The sequence below is a fragment of the Rana temporaria genome, chromosome 1, assembly GCF_905171775.1.
Source record: "Rana temporaria chromosome 1, aRanTem1.1, whole genome shotgun sequence".
Classification (NCBI taxonomy): domain Eukaryota; kingdom Metazoa; phylum Chordata; class Amphibia; order Anura; family Ranidae; genus Rana; species Rana temporaria.
In genome coordinates this window covers 327,490,374-327,513,152 of record NC_053489.1, presented here as the reverse complement: position 1 = coordinate 327,513,152, position 22,779 = coordinate 327,490,374, and the positions used below count along the sequence as shown (strand labels likewise).

The 22,779-nt window shown below is 39.5% G+C and overlaps 1 protein-coding gene across 2 annotated transcripts in view; it reads right to left on the bottom strand.

Moving 5' to 3' along the window:
* Nucleotides 1–748: 748 nt before the first annotated feature.
* The window catches only part of SVEP1 (sushi, von Willebrand factor type A, EGF and pentraxin domain containing 1), a 503,752-nt gene continuing 481,721 nt past the window's right edge, over nucleotides 749–22,779 (bottom strand). For both annotated transcript variants that reach the window (XM_040360718.1, XM_040360710.1), the window contains 3 exons: nucleotides 15,928–16,023; nucleotides 5,914–6,007; nucleotides 749–1,302 (listed from right to left, as the gene is read on the bottom strand). In XM_040360718.1, the coding sequence (XP_040216652.1) occupies nucleotides 1,272–1,302; nucleotides 5,914–6,007; nucleotides 15,928–16,023 (221 nt within the window). In that variant the 3' untranslated portion in view covers nucleotides 749–1,271. The remainder of the gene's footprint in view (nucleotides 1,303–5,913; nucleotides 6,008–15,927; nucleotides 16,024–22,779) is intronic.

Below are 22,779 nucleotides of genomic sequence, written 5' to 3'. Positions count from 1 at the left end.
TTACAAAGCCACCCACAACTCGGCCCCCCAGCTACATTAGCAACCTAGTCTCAAAATTCCAACCTACTCATTCCCTTCGTTCCTCCCAAGACCTCCTGCTTTCTAGTTCCCTCCTCACCACCTCCCATGCTCACCTCCTGGACTTTTCCCGAGCCTCTCCTATCCTATGGAACTCCTTTCTCCAATCTGTCCTACTGTCTCCTACTCTGTTTGCTTTTAGACGATCCCTGAAAAACCTTCTCTTGAGAAAATCCTATTCTGCCCCTACCTAACAACTGTACTTTTATTTTCTCCATCAGATCATCCCCTATAGTTATTACCTTTTGTCTTACTTGACTCTCCATCCTAGATTGTAAGCTCTAATGAGCAGGGCTCCTTGATTCTTCCTGTATTGAATTGTATTGTAACTATACTGTCTGCTCTCATGTTGTAAAGTGCTGCGCAAACTGTTGGCGTTATATAAATCCTGTATAATAATAATAATATTTGTAAGAAAACCAATGTGCTTTATATGTGCCTTTTGGTAAGGTCATACAGCTGCTTTATAACTGGGCCCCTTACTGTTTAATATTTTGTTTATGCAATGTTGCATTTTGGGCTTACCCCTTTGGCAGAGATTTCTCCAGATTCTCTGAATCTTTAGATGATATTGTGTACTGTAGATGATGATACAATTCGGAAATTGTTCAACAATTGTTAGGCTTGGAAGTATGATAGCAGAAAGCTGGGTAATTGAAATAAACTCCCATAACAAAAAAAGTTCTATCTTTTTATTATAAAATGTGTAATGTTTCGTATGATAACTGATATCAACAACACATTGAAAAAATAAAAATAAACAGGTTTTGTGCTGATTTCGGTTTTCAGTTAACAATAAAACAACAAAGATATATTAAATAGGTAAACATTAATCTTTTTCACCATACTAATATTTGAATTGCAATTTTTTGCTTACTATATTTATGTGCCATCACAAGTATATTCCTTACAGTTGCCTTAGGCAGCAAAGTACATATACACACACATAGTATTTAGATGAACTGCAATACTGGGGGAAAATATATACACAAACCATCTTCAATTAACATTCAATCTTGAGCAGCATATTAATAATACATACATTTGCATATGAAAATACAGACGAACCTTAAAAAATACACAAGCATAAGAAAATATATCACATTATGGCACTCCAATTTGAATTAAAATGAACTCCAGATTAGATCCTGGGAAAAATAGAGTTTCTTTTGTGCAACAAAATCAATTTATGGCTAGAAAGGCGAAAACCCATTTTTTCTTTTCCTGAAAGAAACAAAAAAAAAGGAGAGAAGCAGTTAGGATGTGATTAGAACTACAGCTGTGGCACATCAAAGGGAAACACAAATTATATTCAAAAATAAATTAAAGCACACAAAAAAATAAGGCAGTTGGTGTATATTGCTATGCCGTGCTCATGTATATAAAGGGCTTTGTGAACTCAAAGTGAAAACCACAGACCTTGTATTAGTTACTAGATTTGATTTGGAAACAGAGCTTCAGGACTGGTTTTCTTAACCCATTTGCATAACTTCCTGACCTAAAACCTTCTTGTGTTATAGGTCAGCACAGTGGTGTACTTAGGGGGTGCAAGGTGCATTTTTGTGTGTGTGTGTGGTGTGTAGCAAAAAATCTTGGGCGGCCACAGCCCCCCTGAGAGTCTGCACCCGATTAATACTGCACCCCATTGGGTGGCAGATATGCTAGGCACGCCACTGAGTCCGCTATATTCTAGTCTTGTTTAATGGAAACCTGTTGTTATAGAACAATGCAAGCTACCATTAATGCTCTTCCCTTCTGCAAATACTACAACCCCAATTTCAAACAAATTGGGATGCTGAGTAAAATCTACATAAAACACAATGCAGTGATTTGCAAATCTCAACAACCCATATTTTATTCACAATAGAAAATAGAAACCATATAAAATGTACAAACTGAGAAAATGTAACATTTAAAAAAAACAAGGTCATTTTAAAATTGGTTGTGACAGGGCAACAAAAAGCTGGCAAAGTAAGTGGTACTAGAAACAAAGAGCTGGAAGAAAAATTTGCAACTGATTAGGTAAATTGGCAACAGGTCAGTAACATGATTGCATATAAAAAGAGCATCTTAGAGAGTCAGAGTGTCTCAAAAGTAAAAATGGGCAGAGGTTCATCAATCTGTGAAAAGCCTAACAATTGTTGAACAATTTCCGAATTGTATCATCATCTACAGTACATAATATCATCAAAAGATTCAGAGAATCTGGAGAAATTGCTGCGAAAGGGACAAGCCCAAAATGCAATACAGGCATACCCAACTTTTAAGTACACAATGGGGTTTATTTACTAAAGCTGAAAAGCGCAAAATCAGGCTCACTTCTGCAAAGAAACCAATTAGCTTTCAGGTTCTATTACCAGGCTTAATTGAACAAGCTGGGGTTAGAAGCTCATTGGTTTCTATGCAGACATGAGCCTGATTTAGCGTTTTCTAGCTTTAGTAAATAAACCCCATTGTGTACTTAAAAGTGGGGTATGCCTGTATTGGATGCCCGTGATCTTCGGTTCCACAGACGGCACTGCATTACAAACTAGCATGATTCTGTGATGGACATCACCACATGAGCTCAGGAATACTTCCAAGAATCAATGTCTGTAAATATAGTTTACCATGCTATCCAAAAATGTAAGGTAAAGCACTATCATGCAAAGAAAAAAGCCATGTCTGAACATGATCCAGAAACACCACCGTCTTCTCTGGGCCAAAGCACATTTAAAATGGTCTGTTGCAAAGTGAAAAACTGTTCTGTGGTCAGACGAATCAAAATTTAACATTCTCTTTGGCAACAATGGGTGCTGTGTCCTCTGGACTAAAGAGAGGGACCTCCTGGCTTGTTATCAGTGATCAGTTCAAAAGCCTGCTTCTCTGATGGTATGGCAGTGCATTAGTGCATATGGAATGGGCAGCTCCGGTTCATCTAATTATGGCCTGTCTGTAGGGGCCCGGATATAGTCCCTTTGCCGCCCCAAGGCCAGGTTCTTCAATGTGCCCCCCCACCAAAAAAAAACTGAATTTCCCCCAACCCGTGCCCATCATTGCCACCTCATTGTGCCCATGATTGCCACCTCACCATCATTGCAGCCTTACTGTGCCCTCATTGCAGCCTCCCTCATCATCATTGCTGCCTTACTCTGCCCTCATTGCAGCCCCCTCACCATAATTACAGCCCACCTAGCCATCATTACAGCCCCCCTCACCATCATTGCAGCCCCCTCACCATCATTACAGCCCCCCCACCATTATTGCAGCCCCCCTCACCATCATTGCAGCCTTACTGTGCCAAACAATGTAGCCTCACCAGTCAGTGTGTGCATTACACACATCGGGCATCTCCTGCTCCTGCTGTGTCACGGAGCTCACTGTGAAAAGTTTGGGTGCACTGTGATAAAAGTCCTGCCCTCCTCCTAGACCAGCTTGTGTAATAGACAGAACACTGCCTCTAACACACAAGCTGATCTAGGAGGAGGGCGGGACTTTTATCACAGCACGCCCAAACTTTTCACATTGAGCTCTGTGACACAGCAGTCCCCTGCTGTGTGTTACAACCGGCGCCACCCCTGCACCCACTCCGCCCCAAGGCCTGGCCTCAGTGGCCTTGTCGGGAATGCGGCCCTGGCCGTCTGCTATTGTAAAGGGGATATGACAGTTACTGAAATTAGTACTTCACCTGGGGTCTCCATTCTTAACAGAAGTCAATTGTTTGATTGTTTATTGTTCGATCTGAGTCATATGTGCTACATACCGAATGTTGAATGTTTATGCTTAATATGTAAAAGATTAAAAAAAATATATATTTGGTGCACCTTGAAACAAAAATACAACAGAAGAATACAAGAAGTACAGGACTACTGAGCAGTTAGATCACTGTATTAGGCAAGAATAGAACAACATTCCTACACTGTGGTAAAAATTGCCCTGTCCAAACTTTTTTGAGACGTGTTGCCACCATCACTTTCATAATTACCTTATTTTTCCTTAAAATGGTACATTTTCTCAGTTTAGACATTTAATATGTTTTCTATTTTCTATTGTGAATAAAATGCGGATTTATGAGACTTGCAAATCATTGCATTCTGTTTATATGTAGATTTTACACAGCGTCCCAACTTTAGTGAAATTGGGTTGTAGTTGCTTGTCCGTCCTGCCAATTTAATGGCTTCAGTGCTTTGTATTGCTGCTGACCTATAACAAGTTTACAAGAGTTTTCATTTGCTGCCTATATGCTCAATTCAGTCCAGTAGCTGAAAAAGTATTAAATTCAAACACAGCCAGGCAACTAGAAATCTTATGTCTGCAAAAAGAGTTAACATCTTTCTCTCACTACAGCGTTTCTTTAAATCAGACAGCAATGTTCTTCTTTGTAACACTGCGCTGGGCCTAAAAAGCAAAAAGGCTATTTCTATATACTGTTTTTTTGCAATGAAATGTCCCGCATTTCATATTCTGTAAAGATGTATACCCCTTTGATCTTGGAGAAGGATCCCTACTCCCTGATAAGAATATATGCACTCCAGTGGCAATGCAATGCCTGCAATTGAAACTAAGCACCTTTGATCCAAAGTGACTGGAGTAATGATTGTGATATAAATATACATTGTCCTGTTGTATATTAATGTGACACTCCAGAAATGTTTCCATTTGTGAAAAATGAAAGCGGAACTCCAAGCAAACCACTTAAAGCGGAGGTTCACCCTAAAAACATGTATATAACATTACATTCTGCATACTTCCAACATTTACAGTATGCTGTTTGTTTTTTTTGTTTTTTTGCTGTACATACCGTATTATTGCTATTTTCCACCCGGCTTCCGGGTGCTCACTCCCGCAGGAGTAGGCATTCCTATGCAGAGGTGCAGTGTCATGTGGGACTTCGCCCAGATGATTGATGTCTTAAGAAAAACTTCCCCCCGGCGGATAAGGCACGTCACGAGTTTCTGAAAATAGCCGAACTGCGAGTCAGCTCTACACGGCTCCTAGTCTGTGCGCAGGTGCCGTATAGCGCCGACTCGCAGTTCGGCTATTTTCGGAAACTCGTGACGCGCGTTATCCGCCGGGGGGCGAAGTCCCACATGACACTGCGCCTCTGCATAGGAACGCCTACTCCCGCGGGAGTGAGCACCCGGAAGCCGGGTGGAAAATAGCAATAATACGGTATGTACAGCAAAAAAAAAAACAGCATACTGTAAATGTTTGAAGTATGCAGAATGTAATGTTATATACATGTTTTTAGGGTGAACCTCCGCTTTAATACCAGTTAAAACACACACACACACACATATATATATATATATATATATATATACGTCCTCCTTATCAACACATGTGTATGCAGCACAGCCCGATTGGCTCAGAGTACCAGCCCTCCCTCTGCCAATCTGACTTTTAATGTACAGGAGATTACATGATGTTTACATTAAGATTCATGTACATTAAAGTTGTATTATAAATACATTTGAAACATTTTAACCATTATGTATATGCTGTTATTAAGTTAATCTAAGCTTAAGTTTACAAAACTCTGTTTGTAGGCAGTTTTTCTTTTATCACAGAACAGACTCTGTATGTCTGGTATGCAGAAAAAAAGTCTAACCAGCCTGCCTGCCAGCAATGTTTTTTTGTAAATACGCAATGATCTATGCATGGGCAGCTCAGTGTACATCTGTATACACTGTATCACAGTCTCTTCCCCATGATGAGTACATTTAACTCCCCTGTGCATGTACAAAAGTTTTGTCAACTCAGGCTGGCCAATCATGATAGGCAAAAGCACTGATCCCAGAAGGAAATGGGGAGAAGATGTCAGAAGCAGTGAGAAGGCAATAAGAGGCATCATACCTAGAACAGTCAGGTCCTGACCAGCTTGGAGGACAGTTGCACCTATTTGGTCTCACACACCGGCCGCCATTTTGACATGGTGTCTGACACACAGCTGTAATACAAAAATGTATGTTATAGTATGTGTATATAACGGTGCTGCACTTCTCATGAAAAAACCTAATGTCAATAATATGAAATAAATATTGTAAAATCAATCTGAGTGGGGGAGATTTACTCAAACTGGCTCACACAGAATCTGCTGCAGATGTGCACAGTAATTTCTATTAGATTTTATTGTCAACGCTTAATTGAATAAGCTGAAGTTAAAAGCTGACTGGTTACAGTAGTTTGCACAGCTGCACAAGATTCTGTGCACATCAGTTTTAGTAAATCCCCCTCTGTGTCACTAAAAGTACTAATGAATACACAATATAGGAGTGTGATCAAAATTCACAAATACACAAAGGAGGAGATTTACTAAAACCGGAGCACTCAGAATCTCATTATTGATCTTTGTTTTGCAACACTGAAACTTTAATTTGATAATATTGACTTTGTGTATTTGAGAAATGTGATCATACTATATTGTTTATTCATCATTACTGTTAGTGACACACAGAGTAAGTCGCTGATCGCGGCCATTACTAGTATAAAAAAAAATAAATAAAAAAAAATATATATATATATAACAATTTCCTGTCCCATAGTTTGTAGACACTATAACTTTTGCGCAAACCAAACAATATAAGCTTATTCTGATTTTTTTTTACCAAAAGCATGTAGCAGGATACATATTGGGCTAATTTATGAAGAAATTAAATTAAATTTTTTTATTGGATATGTTTGATAGCAGAAAGTAAAAAAATATATTTTTTCAAAATCGTCCGTCTTTTTTTTGTTTATATCGCAAAAAATAAAAAATGCAGAGGTGATCAATTACCACCAAAAGAAAGTTCTATTTGTGGGAAAAAAGGACATACATTTCATTTATGTACAGCATTGTACGACCACGCAATTGTCAGGTAAAGTAATGCAGTGTTGTATCGTAAAAAAATAGCCTGGTCATGAAGGGGAGTAAATCTTTTGTAGGTCAAGGGGTTAAAGGCTACATATTTCTATACCTTAAAGGCTATATAGTTTTTATCAAATAAAAAATATGCTCTTTGGCAGTCCCTTGCTGATGCTGTCCACTCCTTTCTCCACCAAGCATCCCCTTGGCAAGCCGGGTACTAAGGGGGCATCCATCATGCTTATTATCTGCGCTGTGTGCATCTACAGACACACACAAGGCCAGTAAGCCACCCCCACTCCCTCCTCACAGGAGTTTGACTGATAGCAGAAGGAGTCCTCAAATTACTCTACACAAAAGTCACACATGTCACTTGAGCCCTACACAGCAGCACCTGAACTGAAAGCAAAGAACTGGAAAATCAGATAAGTAATTTATCAGTTACTCATTGTTAAGCTTTACTCAGTATATTAAATATGACATTCTGGGTAGAGTAATTTAAAATACATATTGGCATATGAAACGTAAAAATGTGTGCATATGACAGAAACTCTAGGAAAGGTTCTCCAGACAAATTAGCTAGTTTCCTCTTACATTCATTAAATTTTTTTTCTAAATCTAGATAACTTTTACATAAGAAAACACCTTTGGGTAGCATACACCTAAATAACTAGCCTCTACCATAAAGGTAGCATTTTCATGCTACCTTTGTAGCATGGAAACAACATATCAGACATATTTTGAGGGCTTCAGTATTTAGAGGTCACAGAAATACAGTAATAGAAAATGTGTGTATAGAATTAAATTAAACTAAAATCAAATCCATCATAAAATTATACATTTGCATAGTTCAAGTGATAATATATATATTACTTGAAATCGTATTCATACACCTTGAAATTTTCCACATTTTGTCATGTTACAACCAAAAATGTAAATGTATTTTATTGGGATTGTATGTGATAAAGACCAACACAAAGTGATAAATGGTTTTCAATTTATTTTACAAATAAATATCTCAAATATTTGTATGGCGCCCCCATACTTTGTAGAACCACCGTTTGCTGCAATTACAGCTGCAAGTCTTTTTGGGTGTGTCTATACCAGCTTTGCACATCTAGAGAGTGACATTGTTGCCCATTCTTTTTTGCAAAATAGCTCAAGGTCTGTCAGATTGGATGGAGAGCATTTGTGAACAGCAATTTTCAAGTCTTACCACAGATTCTCAATTAAATTTAAGTCTGAACTTTGACTGGGCCATTCTAACACATGAATATGCTTTGATCTAAGCCATTCCATTGTAGCTTTTGCTGTATGTTTAGGGTCCTTGTCCTGCTGGAAGTCTTAAGTTTTTGTAGACTCTTACAGGTTTTCTTCTAAGATTGCCCTGTATTTGGCTTCATCCATCTTCCCATCAACCCTGACCAGCGTCCCTGTCCCTGCTGAAGAAAAGCATCCCCAAAACATGATGCTGCCACCACCATATTTTGCGATAGGGATAGTGTGTTCAGGGTGATGTGCAGTGTTTGTTTTCCGCCACACATAGCATTTTGCTTTTAGGCTAAAAAGTTCAATTTTGGTCTCATCTGACTAGAGCACCTTCTTCCACATGTTTGCTGTGTCCCTCACATGGCTTCTTGCAAACTGCAAACGGGACTTCTTATGGTTTTCTTTCAACAATGGCTTTCCTCTTGCCACTCTTCATAAAGGCCAGATTTGTGGAGTGCACGACTAATAGTTGTGGATCTCTTCAGCTCCTCCAGAGTTACCATGGGCCCCCTGGCTGCTTCTCTGATTAATGTTCTCCTTGCACAGTGTGTCAGTTTAGGTGGACGACCATGTCCGTTTGCAGTTGTGCCATACACTTTCCATTTTCAGATAATGGATTGAACAGTGCTCCCTGAGATGTTCAAAGCTTGGGATATTTTTTTATAACCTAACCCTACTTTAAACTTCTCCACAAATGTATCCCTGACCTGTCTGGTGTGTTCCATGGCCTTCATGATGCTGTTTGTTCACTAAGATTCCCTAACAAACCTCTGAGGGCTTCACAGAACAGCTGTATTTATACTGAGATTAAATTACACACAGGTGGACTCTAGATTTGAGTTAGGAGTATTAGAGTAAAGGGGGCTGAATACAAATGCATGCCACACTTTTACACTTTTCAGATACAGTGGATATAAAAAGTCTACAAATCCCTGTTAAAATGTCAGTTTTCTGTGATTAATTTCAGAACTTTTCCACCTTTAATGTGACCTATAATCTGTACAACTGAAATATTTTAGGTGACGGGACGTAAAAATAAAAAAAATATGGTTGTATAAGTGTGCACAGTCTTAAACTAATACTTTGTTGAAGCACCTTTTGGTTTTATTACAGCACTTTTTGGGTATGAGTCTATCAGCATGGCACATCCTTACTTCTCTTCTTTGCAAAAAACACTCAAAATCTGTCAGATTGCAAGGGCATACCCTGTGCACAGCCCTCTACAGATCACCCCACAGATTTTCAATTGGATTTAGGTCTGGGCTCTGGCTGGGCCATTTCAAAACTTTAATCTTCTACTGTTGAAGCCATTCCCTTGTTGATTTGGATGTATGCTTTGGGTTATTGTCATGCTGAAAGATGAAGTTCCTCTTCATGTTCAATTTTCTAGCAAAAGCCTGAAGGTTTTGTGCCAATATTGACTGGTATTTGACTGGTATTTGGAGCTGTTCGTAATTCCCTCTACCTTGACTAAGGCCCCTGCTCCAGCTGAATAAAAACAGCCCCTAAGCATTATGCTGCCAACCACCATGCTTCACTGTGGGTATGGTGTTCTTTTGGTAATGTGCAGTGTTGTTTTTATGCCAACCATATCTTTTGAAAATATGGCCAATAAGTTCAACCTTGGTTTCATCAAACCATAACACATTTCCCACATGCTTTTGGGAGACTTTTGCAAAATTTAGTCAGGCTTGGATTTTTTCTTGGATTTTTTCTTCTAAAGAAAATTCTTCCGTCTTGCCACTCTACCCCATATGAAGAATACAGGACATTGTTGTCACGTGTACCACACAGCCAATACTTGCCAGATATTCCTGCAGCTCCTTTAATGTTGCTGTAGGCCTTTTGGCAGCCTCCCTGACCAGTTTTCTTCTCGTCTTTTAATCAATTTTAGAGGGATGTCCAGTTCTTGGTAATGTCATTGTTTTAACATATTTTCTCCACTTAATCATGACTGTCTTTATTGTGTTCAACTAAATCGGAGTTCTCTCTAAGCACCAAATTAAGAAAAAAAATACCCCAAAAACTGTTGTTTAAAAAAATTTGGTGTGGGGTGTGACGAACGCGAGTGTCAGATCCCCGCCCTCCGCGCCAACTTGCGAGGAAGGACAGGCCGACCTCACACCACGCTGTCACTTACGTAACAATGCCACTCTCAGCTGCGCCCAGCACAAATATTTCCCTGCTTGCGGGACCACAATCTAAGTGCTAGTAGCCTGAGAGCGATTGTCACTGGGCTAATGACACAATTAACCCTTTTACTGCCACCACCAACATTGATAAGGAAGCGTTGGTACTCCCGTCAATTAACAATACCAATTAGGATTTTAGAATAAGCGTCTGCAACACACACTGTCACCACAGGCAGGTCTGCACAGAGGCCTTACTCTACACCAGTAGCGCTCTTCAAAAGGCAGAGGTTCGTTCATAGCTTGCATTAAGAGTTTTAGAGACAAGGTTAACACTTTTCAACATAAAAGGTTTATTACGAAAAGGGCAAACTTGGTGCAATAAAGTGTTACAGAAAAATATGTTTTAAAGAGATAACGACAATATACAGCGACAAAGTAATAGGGTAGAACTGAAGAAGAAGAATACTTGCAATTAATGTCCAAGGTTGATCAGAGTTCGATCGATGAACTGGGTAATCGGTTCTCAAACTTGGCAGATGCTCTTGCTTGGATGGTAAAAGGAGCACTCCTTTGACTTGGCATCTCCTCTTTTCTGTCCGATCAAAAAGGGGTGTTGACACGACCAGTAACCAATTGTCTGGTCATCTGATTTAGGGGCTGGTTACTGGGAGGGTCCACATTCACGCCCATAACCCAGGTACACTTTGTGATACATATTCATATTTCTGCAGTTCTAATAGTTACAGACTACCAACATCCGTGTTATTGTAGAGCGTGATATTTGCTTTAAGAAAAGTCCAAACGTGACAAGTCTACCATGGTTATTCTACCTATGACGAATAAATGGGGCCAGGGGCCTTCCGTATGATTGATCATATTCATGTCTGGGCTCGAAACGTTACAAATTATCTGAGGAAACTAAATATGTCTGTTGTTTGGCTGTGCTATGAGTTAGCTGGAAGTTATGAAACATGTGTAACGTTCATACTTATTCCTTAGTCTTCAGCGTTTATGAGTCTAAGGCATTTACGACAGGGGTCTGTGGACTCTCTGAGGTGAGAGGACGACAGTTTTACGACAGGCCAGGAACCCTGCCAGGAGACATTAAGAAACCTAGTTGCTCTGTTCCTCGGAGGAGATAACAGATCTTTTGAAGTAGAATGCCCATGAATTCCTGAGAATAAGGGAGGGAGGGAGTGAGTTTCTTTCCACTGCTTATACTGTTTTAAAACAACATGGCTGCTGTATGGTTCTTACACAACAGCTAGTCGCGTGTCCAGCGCGCAATATCGTTACATGGGGTTCCCCCTAAAATCCATACCAGGCCGTTTGGGTCTGGTATGGATTTTAAGGGGAACTCCATAGCAAATTAAGAAAAAAAATTGGCATGGGTCCCCCCCAAAATCCATACCAGGCCCTTTGGGTCTGGTGTGGATTTTAAGGGGAACTACATACCAAATTAAGAAAAAAAATTGGCATGGGTCCCCCCCAAAATCCATACCAGGCCGTTTTGTGAAATGCAGAAAAAAAAAAACAATAGCCAGTTTTTGACAAGTCCTTTATTGTAAAATTGCTCAGAGGTGTCTTCTTCCCCAAGCCGTCTTCTCCTGCCACTGTTTCTCCTGCCGCTGTCTCTCCTGCCACCAACTTCTCTATCGGCTGTTTTCTCCCCGAGCTGTCTCTCCTGACGTCGCCGTCTTCTCTCGCTGCTGTGTTCTTCCACGCCGCCGGTTACCCGCTAATAAAAATAGAGAAAAAAACCCTCTTCTGTCGCTGTCTTCCTCTGCTGTGTGGTCCCCTGTTGTGTGGCGTGTCTTACATAGCCGTGGGGTATGGCTATCCGATGACATCATGAGATGGTTACGCCCCATGGCTATTTAGGAGACGCCATACAGCAGGGGACAACACAGCATAGGAAGACAGTAACAGAAGAGCTTCTTTTTTTGGTGGGTAACTGGCGGTGTGAAAGAACACAGCAGCGGAAGAAGACGGCGGCGGCAGGAGTAAGAGCTCACTGAGAAGATGGCGGATGGAGAAGACAGCAGCAGGAGAAGATTGCAGGGGGAGAGACAGCAGCAGGAGAAGATGGCAGCGGGAGAGACATCGGCAAGAGAAGATGGCGGTGGAAGAGACAGCGGCAGAAGGAGATGGTGGCGGAAGAGACAGCGGAAGGAGAAGATGGTGGTGTGAAAGAGCGGCAGGAGAAGATGGCGGTGGGAGAGACATCGGCAGGAGAAGATGGCGGTGGAAGGGACAGTGGCAGGAGAAGACAGCTCGGTGAAGAAGATGCCTCCGAGCTATTTTACAATAACGGACTTGTCAAAAACCGGCTATTCTTTTTTTGCATTTCACTACTTTTTTTGGTGAATCTGTAGGGGTATGATGTACCTGATCCCCATTCACATAGGGGGGCAGGATCTGGGGGTCCCCTTGATAAGCCCCTGCCTGCAGACTCCGACAACCACTGGCCAAGGTGTCGGGAAGAGGCCTACCTTTAAGATAGGGACAAGGTGCTTTGGGGGGACACCAAAGCATCTTCCCCATGTTGAGGGCATGTGGCCTGGTGCGGTTCAGATGGGGAGGGGGCGCTCGCTCGTCCCCCCTATCCTAACCAACAGGCTGCATGCTTGGATAAGGGGTCTGGTATGGATTTTGGGGAAGGAACCCCATGACAATTTTTTTTTCATTTTGGGTGGAGTTCATCTTAAAATCCATACCAGACCCAAAGTTGTTTTTTAAGTTTGGCGTGAGGGGTCCCCTCCGAATCCATACTAGATCCCAAGGGCCTGGTATGGACCTGGGGGGGGGGGGACCTGTCATTGGGGAACCCTGCTACCTTCAAAGTTTGAAAACGTGCATTGTACGCAGCACCATAATTAGCCAATGCACTTTATTCCCGAATTTTAACCCTTAAAATGCATGCAATGGTATGTCATTATTCAATATTATGGTGTGGAATTCCAAAAATCCAGCTTTTCAAATATCAAGGAAAAAAATGACTTTAAGAGTAAACCCACACCAAAATTGAAAAAGAAATTGACAGTGGGGATCCATACTAGACCCTTATCCCAGCATGCAGTCTGGAGGTCAGGAAAAGAGGGGGGAGTCAGTGCCCCCTTCCTGAACCATACCAGGGCACATGAACTCAACATTGGGAGGGTGCTTTGGGGTCCCCCCTAAAGCACCTTGTCCCCATGTTGATGGGGACAAGAGCCTCGTCCCGACAACCCTAGCCATTGGTTGTCGGGGTCTGCGGGTGGATTATCGGAATCTGGAAGCCGCCTGTGTGAATGAGTACATTGCACCCCTATCTATTTACCAAAAAAAGTAGTGTAGTGTGACAAAAGACAATAGGCAGTTTTTGACAATTCCTTTTATTCAAAATGTCTTCTCCTTCCCCGCTTCTTCTCCTGGTCTTCTCCTTCTTTCTTCAGTCTTCCTCCGGCTTCTTCTGCCTCTGCTTCTTCTTCCAGTCTTGATCTTTCTCCACCGTTGCTCCCGCCACCGACCCGCTGAAGATCCAAAAACGACCCTCCTCTGACACTGTGGTCCACCGATCTGTCCGATTCCATGGAGCACATGTCATATATACTGTAACTATGGGGCGTGGCCACCGGAAGGTGTAATCTGGAAACCCCCGCCCTCTTGTGACATCACAGACCAATCATGCCCGGGCAGGGAAGTTAGCCAATTACGAATTTGCAAAGGCATGTTCACACTAATAGCGCACTCAGGAGATCGCGCATTCACCCACTTGAACTTTTAATTGCCTTAATTGGTCGCTATTTTAATGTACCACGCGATTGCATATTTGCGCTGTAGTAAATGACCCCCTTTGTGTTGGTCTATCACATAAAAAAATACATTTTTGTTTTTGGTTGTAACATGACATAATGTGGAAAATGTCAATACTTTTTCAAGGCACTGTTTGTGTGTGTATATATATATATATATATATATATATATATATATATATATATATATATATATATAATATATATATATATATACACACACACACACACACTATATTACCAAAAGTATTGTGACACCTGCCTTTACAAGCACATTAACTTTAATGGCATCCCAGTCTTAGTCCGTAAGGTTCAATATTGAGTGGATAACTTGTTCATCCATGTCCTTATGGTCCTTGCTTTGTGCACTGGTACGCAGTCATGTTGGAACAGGGGCCATCCCCAAACTGTTCCCACAAGGTTGGGAGCATTTTTCCAAAATGCCTTTGTATGCTAACGCCTTAAGAGTTCCCTTCACTGGAACTAAGGGTCAAGCCCAACCCCTGAAAAACAACCCCATACTATATCCCCCCTCCACCAAATGATTTGGAACAGTGCACAAAGCAAGGTCCATAAAGACATGGATGAGCGAGTTTGGGGTGGAGGAACTTGACTGGTCTGCACCAACCTGTCCTGACCTCAACCCGATAGAACACCTTTGGGATTAATTAGAGCGGAGGGTGTGAACCAGGCCTTCTAGTCCAACATCAGTGCCTGACCTCACAAATGTGCGTCTGGTCAAACATTCCCATAGACACATTCCTAAACCTTGTGGAAAGCCTTCCCAGTAGAGATGAAGCTGTTATACAGTAGCTGCAAAGGATGGGCCAACCTAATATTGAACCCTATGGACATGGTTGCCATTAATGTTCATGCGCATGTAAAGGCATGTGTCCCAATACCTTTGGTAATATAGTGTATATATACTTATTATTCTTATTTATTTATTTTTCAATTTAATTATTTCAGCTCCCACACCTATACACTCGCTATGGAACAAAAAATGTTTTACATTTCTGCTATGGGCCTTTTTTTTTTTGGCAATGACTTTATAATTACTTAGAATAGCGAAAAAATAATTATTATATCTTCCTTTTTTACTACAATACTTTCTTTTGGTAATACTGTCTTGCAAAAATGTTCTTATTTTTAAGCAATCCATAGACCAATTTCTTTTTTTTTTATTACGGTCAATCTAATAAAATAGTGTTACTGTAGATAAAAGTATACATTTATATTTGTTCTGTTTAATTAAAACTAACATTTTGATTATGGTGCAAAGCATTGCAATGTTATTTGCAAAAAAAATAAAGGATTGTTTGTCCCATTTTAGGTCTGTTTATAATGCAACACAAAGTATCAAAAGAAAAAAAAATAGCTTGAAAATAGGGGAACAATTTGTTAATTATGATTGATTATGGTAAACTTAATTTTATTAAGTGGTCAAATAGCATTACTTGTTATTTAAAATGTCTGCTTGCTTTAACCAACATCATATGCTAGATCTCTAAATCCTGCAGCTGCACAGTATTTATAAATACTTTGACATGCAGTCCACATCTGTAATAGCAGCTTTATTTACACAGCAAATCCCAGCTGTAATTTTTACAGCAGGAAATTTCTTGCAAATGAGCGGAAGAAGGACAGTGCTACATTTTTGGGTGCGTGTAGCAGGCCTGATGTACACAACTGGTTAATGTCAGATAAGTGTGAATGTTTACCTCCATTGAGTACTTACTTTCTCAGTCTATGAAATATCAGAAAAATGCCCATGTTCAACTTTCAAACACTACATTTCAAAGCAGAACCATAAAACAAAGGTACTCACCAAGATGACAGCGAGATCCAGTCCATCCATTCAGACACTCACATTTGTATGGTGCTGTACAGCGACCACCATTGAGGCACGGTAGGATACAAATCGCTGCACAAAAAAGCACTCTCTGTTATTATTGTATTCATTTATCCTAACTATACATGTTGCAATCTTATTTCTTATTGTGTGTTTTTATGGTTAAATAATCTATAGAAAGTCATCAAAATGTTAATTCAATACAAGAGTAATATAAAAATCATATTTAAAAAGCTAATGCAATTATATATATAGTAAACAAATCTAACTTTTAATACCTCGGCTAAAATTCGCTTGAACCAATAAAGGTTTTAAAATCTCATAAGTAAAACTGCAAAATTTCAATTATAAGTGTGTAAGCTATTTTCCTGTTACAATAGATTTGTTGGTACCAGAAACCTAGTGACAATGATGCTGTTATTAAAGTTCCTCTGAGGAAGCCATAATTCTACTCTTGATATAAGTGAAATTGCTTTTTAAAAAGGAGCATCCATTAAATGTCCTTTCATGAACAATGGTATGTCTTAAAGCAATTCTAAATCATTTGTTGACCATTCCATTCATAGAAGCCAAGAAACAAAGCCTAACAATTTCCAACCATATGCCAATCACAGTGCTTTGCAGCATAATGAAAAGTCTTTTACCCCATTATCCCTTTGGATGACACTATAGAAGATCATTCAGCTCATATGTTGTTATAGGAGGCACACAAACATGAGTGAAAATAATTTGCTGACACATCATTCTCTAAAAAATGTCTATAGGGAATTTAAAGTCATTCTAAAAGGAATTTTTTTTTTCAATTTCAAAACAACAAACATGTTATACTTACCTGCTCCGTGCAATGGTTTTGCACGGTGCAGCCCTGATCCTCTTCTATTTGGGTTCCCCACTGGTGGTCCTGGCTCCTCCCTGCTGCCCTCATTAGCAAGCCTCTTGATATGGGCGCACTCGATCAGGCTTGCTCCCGAGCCACACTCTGTGTGTCCATTCACACACAGAATGTGGCTTGGCCCCGCCCCACTCTATTTTCTTTGGCTCACTGTCTGTGACTGATAGCTCTTACTGCTGCATGAGCCAATAAGAGACCTGGGAGAGCATCTTCTCTCATGCACATTGCTGGATTGAGATAGGGCTCAGGTAAGTATAAAGGGGGGGGGGTGTGGAGCTGCACCCAGAAGATTGCTTACCCTAAAACATAGAATGGCTGTATTAGTTTCCTTTTTTTTTAGGCTTTCTTCCTTCTATTTTCATCTAGTAATCCAATCAGCAAGTCTGTTGTATTTCACAGCACAAACTCTCCAGCAGAATGTATCAGTTTACATGGATGAGACAAACCACTTAACACTGCCAGGGGTGATTAAAATGATTAGCTTTTATTTATTAATGAAAAACCTTTATCCCAAAAGGAATAATTTGCTGCAACTGTTTCTAAAGTGTGAGCTGGAGTTTGGCTTAAATTTAGCTTCAAATCTGCTAATACATTTAACACTCCCCTCCTCCTTGGACTGACATTGCTGATGCCTGCTGTATCTCCTGTGCTCATTCCTTCAACGTTGTGTCTCACTCACTAATACCAAAGGTGCGTTACTGGCCAGATCACCATGTGAAAACAGAGAGAAAAATTACAAAGAAAACTGAAGCAGCCACCACATCTGATTGGTAAGCTGTAATAGACTACATTTTTGGTTTTGGGTTTAATACTGATTTAAGAATCATTCAGGAATCCACCATATTGCATATAATTTGTAAAGTGTCAAGCTTCCATAAATGGTGGAAAACACTAGAAAAACACTTTTAACTTTAAGGTTCAAAACAGGTTTTCTCTTAAATTGCAATGTCAGTTACTATATTTTGCTACATCTTAGCAAATTTCACAAGCTTTTTTGCTTAATGGATACTTTTATTCTATGGTAGCATCTAGAGAATATACCAAGTACAAAACTCTTACAGGAAAGTTATCAAATTCAATAATAATTATTAAGGTAACTATAGTTCATTGCTGAACTGCAAACTTTATTGGATCCCTAGGTAGGACTGTCTAGATTAAAATGAATGATTGAACTTACAGATCATTTTCATTATCTTTGGTTTAAGATATACTAGTCTTTGAGTTTCAGAGACTTTTGGTTAAAGCTGAATTTCATGTATGAATTTTGTTGCATAGTCACCTTTGTCCAGCTTGGACCAGTGTAAGTATGCATCTGTCATACCTGTGTGACTTCTGCAAAAGCAGAAAATCACAGTAGTTTTTGCCAATTCTACAGTGAGTGCAGCTATCTTCTGGGTCCCCTGCCAACCACTGGCCTGCTGCATAGTAACAAGTGGTCCCTCACTTGGCACAGGTGCATTTGCATTTTTTTATTTTTCATGAAGAATTGAAGACATTCTGTTATTGTTTGAGGTGGAGAGATGGAGTGGTAATGTCACAATCTCCATATCGCCTAATCAGAGAACTCCTTGCATTAAATGGCAGTGAGGAACCCTGCGGTTACTATGCAGCAGGGCAACCGCTTCTGGACCAGAAAGACTTCTTCCACTTCTGGACCAGGAAGACTTCTTCCGCTTCTGGACCAGGAAGACTTCTTCCACTTCTGGACCAGGAAGACTTCTTCCACTTCTGAACCAGGAAGACTTCTTCCACTTCTGGACCAGGAAGACAATCACTGAAGTAGCAGCAGCAACTACAGTATCTTTCCACTTCAACAGCAGCCCCACAGGAATGCATACCCACACTGGATCAAGCTGGACCAATGTAACTATGCAACAAAATCCATACATGGAGTTCAGCTGTAACTAGGAGTGGAAGCTGAGACACATTAAGATTTCTGGCCCTGGGTATAAGTAAGTATTGAGCCAGCACGTGAACACAAGAGGTATGATGAGAAATGTAATTGGTTAAGTAGCGGGAAACTACTCAATGAGAATTTTCTAAGAAAAAAAGCTGACCTCAATTCTTCATAATTATTTTTCTTCTGTCAAAGTACATACATCTTAAAAGGAACTGAAACATAGAACACTTCTTCTCACTGGTTATCCTTGCTGCCACAGGTTGGAGCTACAAAAACAATTATTTTCTATCAACACCAACCCAGATTTTACTACGTGATTACCAATGAGCCCCCTATATTGATAATCCCATAGATAGTAACCTTTTTGTACCTTAACCTTTATATTCACTGCCTGAATATATAAAAACTCATTTTTTTACAGGAGTACTAGACATCTACTAATATACAACCTATAAACACATTATAAACTTCATGTATACCTTTTACATTCAGTTAATGGAAAAAATAAACACAAACATTCATAAATAAGAGAGATCTTTGCTTCAGTAAATTTCAGTAATGTTGAGTTTTAAGCCTTCACTTGCAATAAATCTGGAATTTGTACTGTAGTCATTGATTTGCCTGTTTCCAAATCGTCTGTAGCTCCCTTCTCATGAAGTATCACTTCTAAAATAGTTTACTGCAACCTTTGCGATATGTCACTTCATGCTTAAATTATTACTAAGAAATGATGCAACTGAGCAGTTTATAGCTGTAAAATACATTGCCGCTATGTCCTTCAACATATCTTTCGACAATACAAAGTCATTCGTTATTGACAATATAGATGTGATTTGTAATGTTTGTAGATCTCCCTGAAATTTAGCATTGATTTAACTGACACAAAAATTAAAAGAAAGTCAGTGCAAGTTTAAAATTGTGATCGTTTTAATGAATGTAACTACTTTTGGCAAAACTTGTTTTTTCACTTATGTTGTTACCTTGTTCTTACCGCATTGTCTCTCCTAAAGAAGAGGAAAAAAGGATTCTTGAACATTACAGTATTGCATTGTCTTTAAAACTGGATCTGCTTTTTATTAATAGTTCCAACATCTCATAAATATCTTCACCAAATCTATCTCTCTCTCTCTCTCTCTCTCTCGCGCGCTTTTGAAGTTGAGGATTTATATTATTGATATCATTTCATTTTACATTGTTTGTGCCCGTGGGAGGAATTATAATTGGGGAAAAATTTTGAATTTGAAAATATCGCCTTGGAAAGCTACAGTACTAAAAAAGTTTTACCTTTTGCTCCTATTGTACTTCTCATTTGTTATCTGTAGCCTTTATGCATTAAAACATTGTTTTGAATTATTTATTATTTGTACTTTAAAAAATGTATATGCAGTTATGTAAAGTGTCTCTAAACCAAAAGCAAAAATGTAAAGTGGTTCTAAACTCAAAAATGTTCTAATACTGTAATGCATTTCCTGTATTACAGTAAAAAATGCCCCACTTCCTGTTCAACCCCCTCTTCCCCATCCTTAAACACTTACTTTACTCCCCTAACTGCTCAAGTGCTGTCCTGACCATGTGGGGAGTCGTGTAGCGAGATGGAGAGGAAGTGATGGAGTGCTGAGCCAGGAGGGGGCCCCTGGGTGGAGGGGAGTGCTGATTCTGGCTGGATGTGTGGTCGAGGTGACCACCACTGTTCCTGCACCACAGTCAGGCTGGCTTCTGCCATTCCTAAGGCTGCTGAGGAACAGGCACCCCAGCAAAAAATACTGTGAGTAACCACCCCCCTTAGAAAAAGAGGAGGTACTCACTGACTCATTTCAAGCAATTGTATTGACCACATACCTGGAGCAATGAACAAAAAGAGATTATCTCCCCCTGAGTGGGACTTTAAAGGCCAAACAATGTAGTAGAGTATACAATTATTTTAATGAGAATAGGTACACATAATTACACATTGTACTAAAACACGCAACAAGTAGTGTTGCTCACGAATATTCGTATTGCGAATATTCGGCTCGAATATGGCATATTCAAGTATTCGCGATATATTTCGAATTTCGCGGTGAATATTCGCGATTCCGAATATTCGCATTTTTTCTATTTTATTTTTAAAACAGATCACATCCTATCAACGTCTAAAAGCATTGCTGGTATGATTAGAGACCCTGGGCCGAGTAGCTAAGCTGAGGCGATCCTTTTATGTTGCCGAATTTAAAAAAAAAAAATTGCGAATTTTCGCTAATGCGAATGCGAAAATTATTGCGAATTTTCGATAACTGTGGTAGGAGAACTCTGATTGTCTCTGATGTTTCTGTTATGAATATTTGTATGTTTGATATTATTTTTTTTTGTAAGAAGGAAAAAATTGTGCATACCTTAAAAAAAGGGGAGAATACAGCAGCAACTCAAAAATGTTATACAACATAAATTAATACAAGACAGAAAATGGAGTCGCTCTACAAGAATAAAAAATATGTCTAGTGACAAGACATGTGGGCAAATTATAAAATAAGCAAGCGCAAATAACTTGTGAAATACACAGTGAAACAAATATATAAAGAAATATAGTCCCAATAATAGAAAAATAATCTTTCATAAAAATGTCTTTGATATGTTAAGTGAAAAAAAGTCCAAAGCATGCAGCATGAACGTGTTCAATCTTCAAGGTGTTTGATTGACAAACGGCTGTGACAGATGGATAGAGTAAAGAATCACCACCAATGCAAAACACTTTTTATTTTCTATTGTAAAATATCAAGAATATTCTGAGCCAATCAGAGTGCTCCTTCCGCATTTGCCGAATATTCGCAATTATTTTGTATTGTAAAATATCAAGAATATTCTGAGCCAATCAGAGTGCTCCTTCCGCATTTGCCGAATATTCGCAATTATTTTGTATTGTAAAATATCAAGAATATTCTGAGCCAATCAGAGTGCTCCTTCCGCATTTGCCGAATATTCGCAATTATTTTGTATTGTAAAATATCACAAATATTCTGAGCCAATCAGAGTGCTCCTACAGCATTTGTCGAAATTGCGCAGTAAATATCGCATTCGCATTTTGCGAAATTTCGAAAAAATATCAAGAATATTCTGAGCCAATCAGAGTGCTCCTACCGCAGTTATCGAAAATTCGCAATTATTTTCGCATTCGCAATAGCGAAAATTCGCAATCATTTCATTTCGATAAAATATCACGAATATTCGAATTTAGCGAATATATCTCGAATATTCGACTATATATTCGAGATATATCGCAAAATCGAATATGGCGTATTCTGCTCAACACTAGCAACAAGCACAAGAACTCTCCTAAATTGATGATTCACAAATGCCCATTTGTGAATCATCAATTTAGGAGAGTTCTTGTTGTGTCACATCTCGTGGCAAATGTGCTGTTTTGTTGTTTTGTACATGCATACTTGTTTTTTATATGCACACTGTGTGCTTGTTGCGTGTTTTAATACAATGTGTAATTATGTGTACCTATTCTCATTAAAATAATTGTATACTCTACTACATTATTTGGCCTTCAAAGTCCCACTCAGGGGGAGATACTCTCTTTTTGTTCAACTATCCCCCTTAGAACCAAGAATCAATAAAAGTACATTATCTGTTTGAACCTCTATAGCAAGAAGAGGGGGAGAAGCAGCCAGGCACAGGGCCCAGCTAGTTTCCAGAGATCCCAGGAGGGATTACACCCCCTGCTATAGGAGGACTGTGAGATACTGCAATGTGAGACTGTGGGGAAGTGAAGAGAAGTAAAAATACAGTTGCTGTGGTGTATGTGAAATTTTTCTGTGAAAGAGAAATGTGTCACATAGGAGAGGCTTCTCTTGGGCAGTCTGAAGATCACTTAAAGTGACAGTGATCCCTCAATGTACAAAGTTAATGGATTGATGGCATCCTGGACCTTTCCTATACCCTATCCAGGTTAAAATCTCTTAATAAAGACAAAAACAACAATTTCATTGACTGTTCTCTGACTGCGAATGACTTTTACAAATGCTGGTTGCTTGGCTGTCAGGCTGGAATGTCT